At 46.3% G+C, this 11473-nt stretch overlaps 2 protein-coding genes across 2 annotated transcripts; one reads left to right on the top strand and one right to left on the bottom strand.

Moving 5' to 3' along the window:
- Positions 1 to 1722: 1722 nt before the first annotated feature.
- On the top strand, positions 1723 to 3208 carry LOC119350148 (the record flags this gene model as incomplete). The annotated part of the gene is made up of 3 exons (XM_037618119.1): positions 1723 to 2442; positions 2575 to 2733; positions 2810 to 3208. Coding segments are annotated over 3 exons (1278 nt in total), but the record flags the coding sequence as incomplete, so codon positions are not given.
- Positions 3209 to 3643: 435 nt separating this feature from the next.
- LOC119319326 (benzoate--CoA ligase, peroxisomal-like) lies at positions 3644 to 6518 on the bottom strand. Its single transcript, XM_037593820.1, has 2 exons — positions 6179 to 6518; positions 3644 to 6071 (listed from the first exon to the last, which is right to left on the bottom strand). The coding sequence occupies exons 1-2, from the start codon at positions 6374 to 6376 to the stop codon at positions 4566 to 4568; spliced, it is 1704 nt and encodes a 567-aa protein (XP_037449717.1). The 5' UTR covers positions 6377 to 6518; the 3' UTR covers positions 3644 to 4565.
- Positions 6519 to 11473: the final 4955 nt, after the last annotated feature.

Raw genomic sequence — 11473 nt, 5'->3', positions numbered from 1 at the left:
TTGGAACCTGTTTTTTGCTGCGTCCGACAGGACGATGACGGTGAGCCAACAGCAAGGCGGTGAGCGTCGGCGGCGAGGCAAGCGGGCAAAGGACGACCGGTGAGCTGAGTGCATGGGAGGAATCCGCGTGCCACGCAAGAGGGACATGCACCATGGCTTTCTCTGTTCTTGATGGAACCAAGCTGTGGGGAAACGAGATAGCATGGGTATCGAGTGGGTATAAAAACGCCAATCGGACAGTGCCCGGTGCTGACCCTCCCCCTCAAAAAACAAAGAGAAAAGGGAAAAAACGTACCCTGCCCTGTTCCCCCTGTCTGTCGTGTGTTCGGCGGAGTCCTCTCCGGCTCCTGCTCGCTCCAGGTATCCAACTCCCGGCGCCTCGCCACGAAATCCAATCTGGAACTTGGGCGCTCGGGGCGCTTTGCCGGGTTCCCCCAAATACGTAGAGCGAGCGAGCGAGAGAGGAGGCAGCTGCGCAATGGACCTCACCATGCCCGTGAAGCGGGATCGGCAAATCCAGCCAAACCCCGTTCCCGTACCAGGTACTCTATCGCCGCTTCGTCCCTCCATGGGCCTACTGGAACGAAACAATTTCTTTTGTAGCGACTTTGTGTTGCTGTGCATCACAATAATAAGTTAGGTAATGGAAACAAGGGGGATCTCCTTTTTTTGTAATGTATTGCATAATTAACTCATGAAGTCATAATCATGCATGATGTACTAATTTCAGGTACACCGATGGTTTCATCAGTGGCTGAGACGACGAGGCCATCCTGCAGTGAACAAGATAGATTTTCTGAACGCACCAAAATAATGCGATATTCACGGCTAGACCTTCCGGAGGTACCGCATAAATAAAATTCAGAAAATGCAATACTTGTACTGCTAGATAAAGCACATGTTTCGTTACTGAAACCTTGTATTTGGTTCTTGTGATAGAAAATTGACTTAGGCATTTCTACCTTCTAGCCTATCTAGCACACCGTACAGACTGGATTGGTTTTGTCAGACAAACTCAGACACTAATTTTAATTCACTAATTCTCAGGACTGATTTAGCCAAATTTCTTCTCCTAGATCGTTTATGCCAAAGCTTTTACCAATCCAATATTTAAACTCCCCTCTTAAATAAACAATTTTTTCAGGTAATTCACACACTTCAGGATCGCAAGCTTTCGTGCTTTTCACCCATCTCATACAAACGTCTTCTCTCCGTTTTACATCCTCTACGGACTTTTGTTAGACGCGTATTTTTTTTTTCATTGGCATTCTATCTTCTCCGCTCTGAAATAGATAATGGTCTACAGTGTGTGCAATCAAACTTCTCTATGTTCGACAATGTTCTATAGTACTTTGCCCTTTTATAAATCACAAAATGAAAGCCTCCCAGTTCAGCAATTCTGACAAAATCTTGGTCGATGAATAAAAAATAAACATGTCAAGTAACCTATTTAAAGCTACTTCAGAAAGAAGAAATCAGCTTAGAACTGCAATAAGTATGCTCATTCAACCTAGCAATTGGTTAGCTTCGATAAATTTCGATACTTCAGTACATTCTTGAAGCATTGTACTTTAACCAAGTTTCTGCAAAGGTAAATAGAAGAGACTCTGCTTCCTCTGTACTTTTCTGCTAGATTCAAAGTTCACACTAGAATATTGATTTCACTGTTGTGCATTTCAGGAATAAGTAATAATTTGTTTGGGAATCAGGTGACCTCTGTACTTTCAGAGACTACTGAGACTTGCATGTGAACAGGATAAACTAGCTTTGAAGTTCACCGAAATAGTTGACCAAATTATGAAAAAACACACAGGCAGTGGTGTGAAGACATTCAAGCTTGAATGCTGTGGTTCTCGTATCTACGCCAGTCGTCTCAAGAGTTGGCTTAAGATTGCTGTTAATCCACAGCTTGAAGAACTTGTAGTTTCGCTGCCTGTAGTATACGATGCAAAGCACTACAACTTTCCCTGCCCACTTTTATTCAATGGAAGTGGAAAGTCAATTAGCTATCTAAAACCCAAAGGCTGTGCCTTCCATCCCATGGCTGGACTTGGTTGCTTGAGAAAGCTGCATCTGTCTGAGGTACATATTACAGGGGAGGATTTAGGGTGCCTTCTTTCCAATTCTTTTGTTTTGGAGGAGCTGGATCTTAGCAAATGCAATAAGATCACTTGCCTGAAGATACCGTCCCTGCTAAACCAGTTCAACCACCTGACAGTGTTTGGATGCAAAACACTGGAACTGATAGAGAACAAAGCTCCGAATCTTTGCACAGTTCGTATTGATACTACTCCCGTACGACTTCCATTTGGAGATTCATTGCGAGTGAAGAACCTAGAGATGTTGTGGCCCTTTGAGTATAACCTCGTTTATTATGCCCGTGCCGAGCTTCCTCGGATTATGCCAAATCTTGAAACTCTTGGCATTTCTTCAGCTGGTGAGGTACATTAAATTCTATATTTATTATTTGAAGAGTGACTAACACTATTATTTAATTAGCCATCGTTGATGTTGCGTTCTCGTCATAAGCATGTTTTAGAATATACAGTAATTGATATGGATGCTTTTATGCAGGTTCTTGATACACCAAATTTAGCTGCCAAATTCCTGCACCTCAAGCTACTGGAGATCTGTCTTTCTGTTGAAGAAGGGGCCTTTTCCCCAGCTTATGATTATTGTTCTCTAGCTTTTCTCCTAGATGCTTGTCCTGTGTTGGAAACTTTCTCATTGTCTGTAAGTCGCTCTTCTGTCTTGTGAGGGCATCTTATAACCGAGGAACCAGCAATTCATGTCTGTTTTACCTGTGCAGGTATGGCAGTCTCGCATGAAGCATGATCCTGTATCTGGGGATTCCTCGCTTCTCAGAAAGATGCCAGGACAGCACCACGTCAGCATCAAGAACGTGAAGATCGATGGCTTTTGCTCTGCAAAGAGCATGGTTGAGCTAACATGCCATATTCTTGACAATGCAACATCACTTGAGAATCTTAAACTGGACCCCATATATAGTGCTGGTTATGAACATGTTGATAGGTTAGCTGTCCACAAAATTGGTGGTTGCAGCCCTCCTACGGGACAGCGTATGATCAGAGAAGCCCACAAAGCAGTTTTGGCTACCGAACAATACATTGTGGGGAAGGTCCCCTCTAATGTTAAGCTAAATATCAGGAAGTCATGCAGTCAGTGCCATTGTGTCAAATGGTTGTAATTATCCAGTGTTTTTATATTATACTGTATAATTTTGCATGGGTTGTGCCTTTTTTCCCGTAGTTATGTTAATTATTAATTCTCAAGCCTTGTAATATTTATTACTACATGAACTTCGTTTTACTTTTTGAATTATTAGAGTTGCTGAGTGTAATATCACAACTGGATGGTGTGAATGGTCAAAACAAAGAGTTGTGTGTCATTTATATTATTATTACTGACACTGATAGGCAAGGGAAACAACGCTTCGTTTCACCAGAAAAATTGAGAGTCGGATAAAGTCACAAGTGTCTGCACAAGAAATGAAGTCTTTGGAACAACATGATGACTGTTTTAACTGTCTAATCAAGGTATCCTGGCTCAAAGTTAACCATTTGCAATGGACTAGTTAAAGGTTTTACATCCTTGAAAGGTCAACCTAGCATTTCACTCTCAAGGCTTTGATAAAATGATCCCAGGAACAGGGCAAGAAACCATGTATTCAACTGCTTAAAAAAGTGATGAGCCTGGGCGCAGAAGCGGATTTTCATGTCCTAGTGCAGCGTTTTGTTGCCCAGGCTCATATGTACCCGGTCAAAAAAAAAAAGAAACACAAAAAATTAAAAAAAATCCAAATAGAAAATTGACCAGCATAGCATATGTAGGCGTTTCTTCTTTCTAGCCTATCTAGCACTCCTTACAGATTTTTTTCACTAATTCTCAGGACGAATAATTTTATTTGAAGTAAGAAGCCGAGCATGCCATATTTCTTCTCCTAGATCATTTATGCCAAAGCTTTTACAAATTCAATATTCAAATTCCCATCTTATAAACAAAAAATTCAGGTAATTCACAGACCTTGGGATCGCAAGTTTTTGTGCTTTTAACCCATCTCATACAAACGTCTTCTCTTCCGTTTTACAACATCCTCTACAGAGTTTTGTTAGACTCGGGGGAATGGTCTATCTAGCGATGGCGAGGGGTGGTCGGCGCCGGGATCGGCAAGGCGGCGGGAGGGCGCGCGCGCGGTGGACGAATCTGGACGTGCAAAGATGCGTTTTCGCCTGACAGTGGTGGCCCAGATACTCTTTTCCCTTCCGCCAAGTGCCCCCAAGTGCCCCCCAGTGCGCTCGGTTCAGCCTGGGTGCGCCGGGCCCAAAAAGAGCCGAGCCGGCGGATTTTAGCGTCTTGGGGGCGCGACCGGGATTTTTTTTTGGCGCCGGAGCAAAAAAGTCGCTCTGGGGCCTGCTGGGGCGCGTCTGGAGATGCTCTCATGAAGCTTTGTGGTGCTTGAAGACTGCGATGTCTTTTTTTGCTATTGCCAGCCATTGTAGTTTCTACCTGGCAGTGCTAGTCCTATTACTAGCGTGAACTGAACTTCAAAGCCTGGCTTTGCCGGCCAAAGCCGAGCCGGGCCTGCTGTCACCCGGAGCACTTTGGCTACATCCGTGCAGCCTCTGGCGCAGCTCAATCTTCCGCACCTTCCCCGTGGAGTTCGTCGGCAGCTTGTCCACGAAAACAACCTTCCGCGGCACCATGAAATGCGGCATTTTATCACGGCAGAACAAGATAATGTCCTCCTCCGTGACCTCGCCAAGGCAGGAGAACCCCGGCTCCAGCGCCACAAATGCGCACGGCGTCTCGCCCCAGTGCGGATGCGGCATGGCCACTACCGCCGCCTCCCGCACCGCGTGGTGCTGGTACAACGCCATCTCCACATCGACGCTACTGATGTTCTCGCCGCCGGAGATGATCACGTCCTTGGATCGGTCCTTGATCTCAACGTATCCGTCCGGGTGCACCACACCTACATCACCCGTCAGGAACCACCCACCGCGAAACGCGCTCGCCGTTGCGGCGGTATCCTTATAGTACCCTTTCATGATACTGTTGCCGCGGAGCATGATCTCGCCAAGGGCGGTGCCGTCCCTGGGCACACTCTGCATGGTGTCGATGTTGTTCACGACGGCGGCGTCCGCGAGGGAGAGCGCGCTCACCCCTTGCCGAGCCTTGAGGCGCGCGCGCGTGGATGTTGGCAGGGTGTTCCACCGCTCTCGCCACTCGCAAACCATGGCAGAGCCGGTGGCCTCCGTCATGCCATAGGCGTGCGTGACGTTGAAGCCCAGCCGCTCGACGCGTTCGAGAAGCGCCGCCGGTGGCGGCGCGCCACCAGTTAGCACCTCCACGGCGTGGAGTAACGGTTCTCGGCGTGCCTCCACAAGGATGTTAAGTAGCACCGGCGCCCCGCACATGTGCGTAACACCGTGGGCAGACAAGGCAGCGTACATGTCGTCAGCCGCCGGCGTACGGATGCAGACATTGACGCCGCCCCGCGCAGCCACGCCCCACGTCAGGGTCCACCCATTGCAGTGGAACATGGGGAGTGACCATAGGTACACGGGCTCGCTCCCGACCCCCCACTGGAGTAGGAGGCCCACGGTGCTCAGGTACGCGCCACGGTGGCTGTACACGACGCCCTTGAGAGCCGAGCTTGTCGTGCCGGAGGTGTAGTTGAGCGTGATAGCGTCCCACTCGTCGTCGACGGAGCGCGGTGGTCGCTGCTCTGGGTCGCCCCTTTCCACCAACTGCTCGTAGTGGAGCTCGCCTATTCTCGTTTCCTCCGGCTTGTTGAGGTCGTCGATTACCACAAGCAATGGTGAGATACTGCCAGCCGCCTCGCCGTCCCTAATGCCTTTAAGTACCTCGGTAGCCAGGCACATGTACTGGTAGTCCACGAAAAGAAGCTTGGGATCGGCATGCTTGATGATGCCAGCTGCGGCGGTGGCGTCCAGTCGCGTGTTGATGGCGTTGAGCACCGCGCCGGCCATGGGCACGGCGAAGTGCATCTCGTATAGCGCCGGCGTGTTGGGCGCAAGAACGGACACCTAGTAGATATAGAAAAAGAGGTGAGTAGAAGTAAGAAGATACTATGACATACCGATACAGGATGACTGATATATAGAGGAATTTGTTTGTTAGTCAAGGTTCTCACGACGTCCTTCTTCATGACGCCGAGTTGTTGTAGGGCGGCGGCGAGCCGGCAGCAGCGCTCGTATGTCTGCCGCCAGGTGAAGATGGTGTTGCCGTACACAAGCGAGGTGCGGTCCGCATAGACAGAGGCAGCCCTCTGCAGGAACGTGATGGGGCTCAAAGGGACGTAGTTTGCGTCGCGCTTAGGCAAACTATCCATTTCGTTAGTCAAGCGTATCAACCTCTGTTTACATTCGTATAAGTTCAGTGTGTTGGAAAAGATTTACTTATAGTATGTAATTGTGTTGTGCAAATGAGGGGCGTGGAAGATACTTATCTAGTTTGTGTTTTGTGCGAGGAAGAGTATACTTATTCTTGTATGGTTGATTGGTTGTGGCAGACGGCCGGTGTACTTATAGTCCCGTCCATACAGTGCTTTCCGTCTTTTTTCCCCACGTCATATTCACATTTACTGCCATTGCATCCGTTACTCCGTAACTGAACATGACATGATTTCTACCATCTTTAAATGAACGGAAGATCTTTCCTGAGCGCAAAAGAACACAACTTTGGAATCAATCAGGGTTGGCGTACACCCGAATATTATTTGTAATCTCTTCCAACATGTACACATCCAACTCACCACGCATGCCGCACTAATTATATTTCTCTCAACATGTATATATGGTAAATACTACTTATACCTTCTATATATGTACAACTATATACTCCAGTAATTAAACACAATATGTTCTATCTATTTAAATTTCATTAAAATACACCCAATCATGTTGCAACGCGCGGGGTATCATCTAGTTACAAGAAATGATGAGGTTGTCACAAGGAAGCTGCTTCCTTACTCTTTAAGCTGATGAGGCAAAAAGAGAGTCTGAAACAATGTTTCCACGTACTAATAATTAAGTTGTCTTCATGGTTTCTGATTACTATTATTATTATTATTGGTTGCATATTCAGTCCAAATCTTTCAAAAGATTGTTTTTTAACCACAACCGGCAATTTTCATTATATAAGAGTAAATATTTGCAAAAGGAGGGAAGCAAAAAGGAAAAAGAAGAAAAGTTCCCAACTCTAGTTTTAGGTATCATACTAATATTCAGGTAATTCTAGAACTCTGATTTCAACATCAAAGATGTGAATCTATCCAACTTTGAAAAACTTGAGAATTCTTGGTCTTGATCCTCTGCATTAAGAGTGCCAGATCTTGCTTAAGGAGGAATTTCCAAGTGTTTATTGTAAGAACTAAGAAGCATCTCTGGCCAAAATTGTCATCAAAATTAGCAAGCGTAGCAGAGCTCGATAGAGTAGAGAGTTGACATGGGAACCAGGAAATACCTCTAGATGTTGTCAAATCTGCTATGCCTTAGAACATAAGAGGGAGAGGTGTCCACTATCTCGGAGGCATGGCCACAACACACCTGCAATAGGGATTTGGGCTTATGTGCTTGTAGAACATGTTGGCGTTCGTGTTCAAACATCCTAAAAAATGCCAGCCAGAGATTTTTCACCTTATTGAGGATTTTGATGCTCCTATTTATCCATGATTAAGATCTTCTTGTTCATGTAACATTTTTTGAGGTGAAGTTGTCGTCGTGGATGAGGAAGCATCATAGAGTTCAACACTAAACTAAAAGGCCTGGAACAATAACAACAAAGTCGACAACTCTATTGACGCAACAAAGATTACGAAGTTTCACAAGTTTGATCATATACCGTTTTGCATGATTACCAAAAGTAAAATTGTAAGCGTCTAAGGAATTGGAGAAGAGATTTCCAGAAAGCTAAGGCAAGTGGAGGTGGACCAACCAAGTGTCGTTCCCAAAGAAGGTAGTGGATCCATTGTTTGTAACAACGAAGGAGATTTTTTGTAGAATAGGCCACGGGTTATTGACAATTTTCAAAGATGGGAAAGTTGTGGTTACGGATATGCTATCAAAATGGAGCGCCTAGGGTTCCTCTGCCTCCCGTCGGCACCGCCGCCGGTCCGCCTCCACTACTAGGGAAAAGTATAGCAGTAGCGCGGGTGGCCGCGCTACTGATACGGCGCTACAGCTAATGCTTATCAGTAGCGCGGCCTGGCCAGTGCTACTGCTAACTAGGGATAGTAGCCGTGTTTGTCTGCAACACGCGCTGCTGATAATAGTTGCAATGCCCTCGTGCAAAGAGCGCTACTGCTAAGAGCTCGCTGCTGCTAATGACGTACCCCGCGCTATTGTTATTAATTTTTAATTTTTTTTCTGCTCCACATTTTGTGCTGCTGAATTTTGTTTTGGGCTTTATACAATAATCTCTAGCATATCATACACATACAAATGTAATCATAGCATATACATAGTGATACAAGATGGTCATCATCATAATCATCATTCAACAGAAAGTGGTCTCTTGTCATCATTTCGAAAATAGCGATACAAGTCTCGAATACTTGCAACTACATCGCCATCCATCTAAACAATGATATACGCGAGAAGAGCTATCACTATGAGTGAGAGCGGAACTATGCAGTACATGAGGCGGCGGTTACGAGTCCTCTCTTGCGCTAGCGTGAACCTCAAGTAACAAGATTCTGCTTCTTGTCTGCTTTTGAAGCCTTTACGGCTGGCGCCCGAGATCCCATTCACTTGCGCCTGACACTCAGGCCACTTGTTGTACACCCCAAAACCTTCCCTTTGTACACGACATAGCACTGCCACCTCGCCATCAAGAAGCTAGGTACCTGTTAGATATGCATCTTCATCAAGAGAATGTACAATCATATACAACAGAATATACTAGAGCAAGACGAAAAAGAAAGGGTTAGCAACTGGATGCAACATACAATACGCAAACTAATTAACTAGAGGTACGCAGGTCATCGTACCCAAACTAACAAAGTAGCGTTACGCAAGTTCGGCAGGGACCGTGGACATCACAAAGTTTCATCTCTACAGAAAGTATACAAGTTCAACTGACACATATCATCATCAGCAGCATCGTAAATCACTAGAAGTTCCATCCTTCCATATCATCGAGGATGGACCCTAGCTTCTTGAACGGCGTGAGGTCATGACGTTGCATGCCTATACGAGTTCGGACGTCAGCTCACACGACATAGCGCCATGGTGGAACATCCCCTTCTCATTGACGACTTCTTTCATGATGATCGTCGCAATGTCCCTTTGGATGCGAAAGAAGTCATGTCTAAGTTTATAATCTGCTTCTCCATGAGATTCTACCCACTTGTGGATATGATCATCGTTTCTGTTTGTGATGTGAAGCTTTTGGTGATCCGTGCTGAACTCAATCATGAGATGGAGGATGTAGAATCCATCTTTCTTGCTTGGTTTTGGGACATGGATGCAGCAGAAGTTAGTTTTATGCGAGAAACCCATCTTCTTGGTCCTTTGTTTCCTGATCTGCACGTGGCCACCCCTAATGCTGAAGCCTTGGAGAGCGTCGTCTATAATATTCATTATGTGGGTGTAGTCCTTCTTCTCGTAGTTTCTGGTAGGGTCCAAATACACGGCGTGGGAGACTCGTGGGTAAAGAACGATAAGGACGGCGCGCCCGTTGCTGTGGGGAAAAAGACACCTCAAATTATTCTCCATATGAGCGAGAAGGAATGATTGAAATGTACGAAAGGGTTGTCCGGAAATGACTTACTTTGGATGATAAGGCAGGAGGACAATTTCCTGGTCCTTATTCTGTACCATGAAGTTTTGGAGGTACTCCCTAGCAATTTCACGCTCGGAGTCGCCGAGACTCAAGAAGGACTCGTGCATGTAGTATGGATCCGCCACACAGATTTGCGAGACTTCTCCTCTCTTCATGACGGAGCTCATATGTAGCGCAAAAAGGCGGACGATTGTAAATCGAGCCACCTTGTCAGAAACATCTCGAAGATATGGTCAAACCGTAGGAAGAACACCTCTGCGGGCCGTGTGTCGACTTAGCACTTCCCCTCAGGCACACGAGCTGCGTATGTCAGATATCCTGGATCCTTGGAGGCTAGTAGGATTTTCTTAGTCGACAACACATGGTCGTGTAGTCTCTTGAGATCCCTTGCTAGTGCCTCCAACGGTTTTGGCGGTGGCATCGGCTCACCCGTGACATGGAACATGGCCGCACGTTTGACGGGTACCTCTTCAGAATCCACCGTCTGGCTGCTATGCGCTCTGGCTTGTTTGCAGGCAGCTGAGCCTATCTTCCCCGATCTCTTCCTCTCCTTTTTCTTGGGCACACCTTCCAAACCCTTCCTTAACCCCTGCCCTAGTGTTACCGGGCTAAGCACTGTACGACCCCCGGCTAGTTGAGCTTGTGTTGAGGCGGCATCTTCAGACGTGTGCTGTGAGGATTTCATGAAGAGAGACTTCTTGCAATCCCTGCTAGGACGTTATTGCCCGGGAAAATCATCCATATCCTCATCAGCATGTTGATAGCCCGATTCGTCATATGGCTGACTCATCATATCTAAGTCACCGTCATAGCCGCCTGTATTGAGGAAACCCATTGGGTCCTCCATCTCCTCCATCTCATCATCCGTTCTTTGTTCTATGGGGCCGATTACATCAGCCACTATTGGACCCCCTTCATCACGTCGTCCGCCGCTTTAACCCGGCACTACAGGAGCTGGTAATTGCGTAGGTGGGGTGGTGGTCTCCATACATGCTTGTTGATGTGTGGTTATTAGTGTTCTCTCGGCCGGCTCCAGAAGAAGAAGATTCTTCGGCCATACACTAGTAGAAAAAGGACCTAATATGAGAAACATTAGTACCGGTTCGCATATGAGCCGGCACTAATGGGCCCATTAGTGCCGGTTCAAATGACTTGGCAGGAGGTGACCTTTAGTACCGGTTCTTTGGGAATCTTTAGTACCGGTTCGTGCCACGAACCGGTAGTAAAGATGCTGGTGCCCGGCCAGCACCTTTAGTACCGGTTCGTGGCACGAATCGGTACTAAAGAGGTTGTGGCAGGCGCTATTTTTAGTCCCACCTCGCTCCCCTAACAAGAATTTGACCACCTTAAGTATGTTACTTGTCAAACTATCCCAAACATTTGGTCTTCATTGAACTTTATGTGTAGGATCTGTGGCTACAATAGGAGTCTTCGCCGGTTCTTAAATCGGTGGTAGATTCCTATTGACGATTAAGATTCTATACAAAAAGATCATTGATGATCAATGTATTTTTTATATGTACTTATGTGTAGCAGTAGTGCGTTTAGGCTGAAAGGCGGTACTGATCAATGTATTTTTTCTGCATTCAGATGCACTATTTAAATATGTTATTTTTCAAACTATCACAAACATTTGGTCTTCATT

Source organism: Triticum dicoccoides, chromosome 1B, assembly GCF_002162155.2.
Source record: "Triticum dicoccoides isolate Atlit2015 ecotype Zavitan chromosome 1B, WEW_v2.0, whole genome shotgun sequence".
Classification (NCBI taxonomy): Eukaryota; Viridiplantae; Streptophyta; class Magnoliopsida; order Poales; family Poaceae; genus Triticum; species Triticum dicoccoides.
Note: the sequence above shows the minus strand (reverse complement) of the source record. Positions and strands in the feature narration are given on the sequence as shown.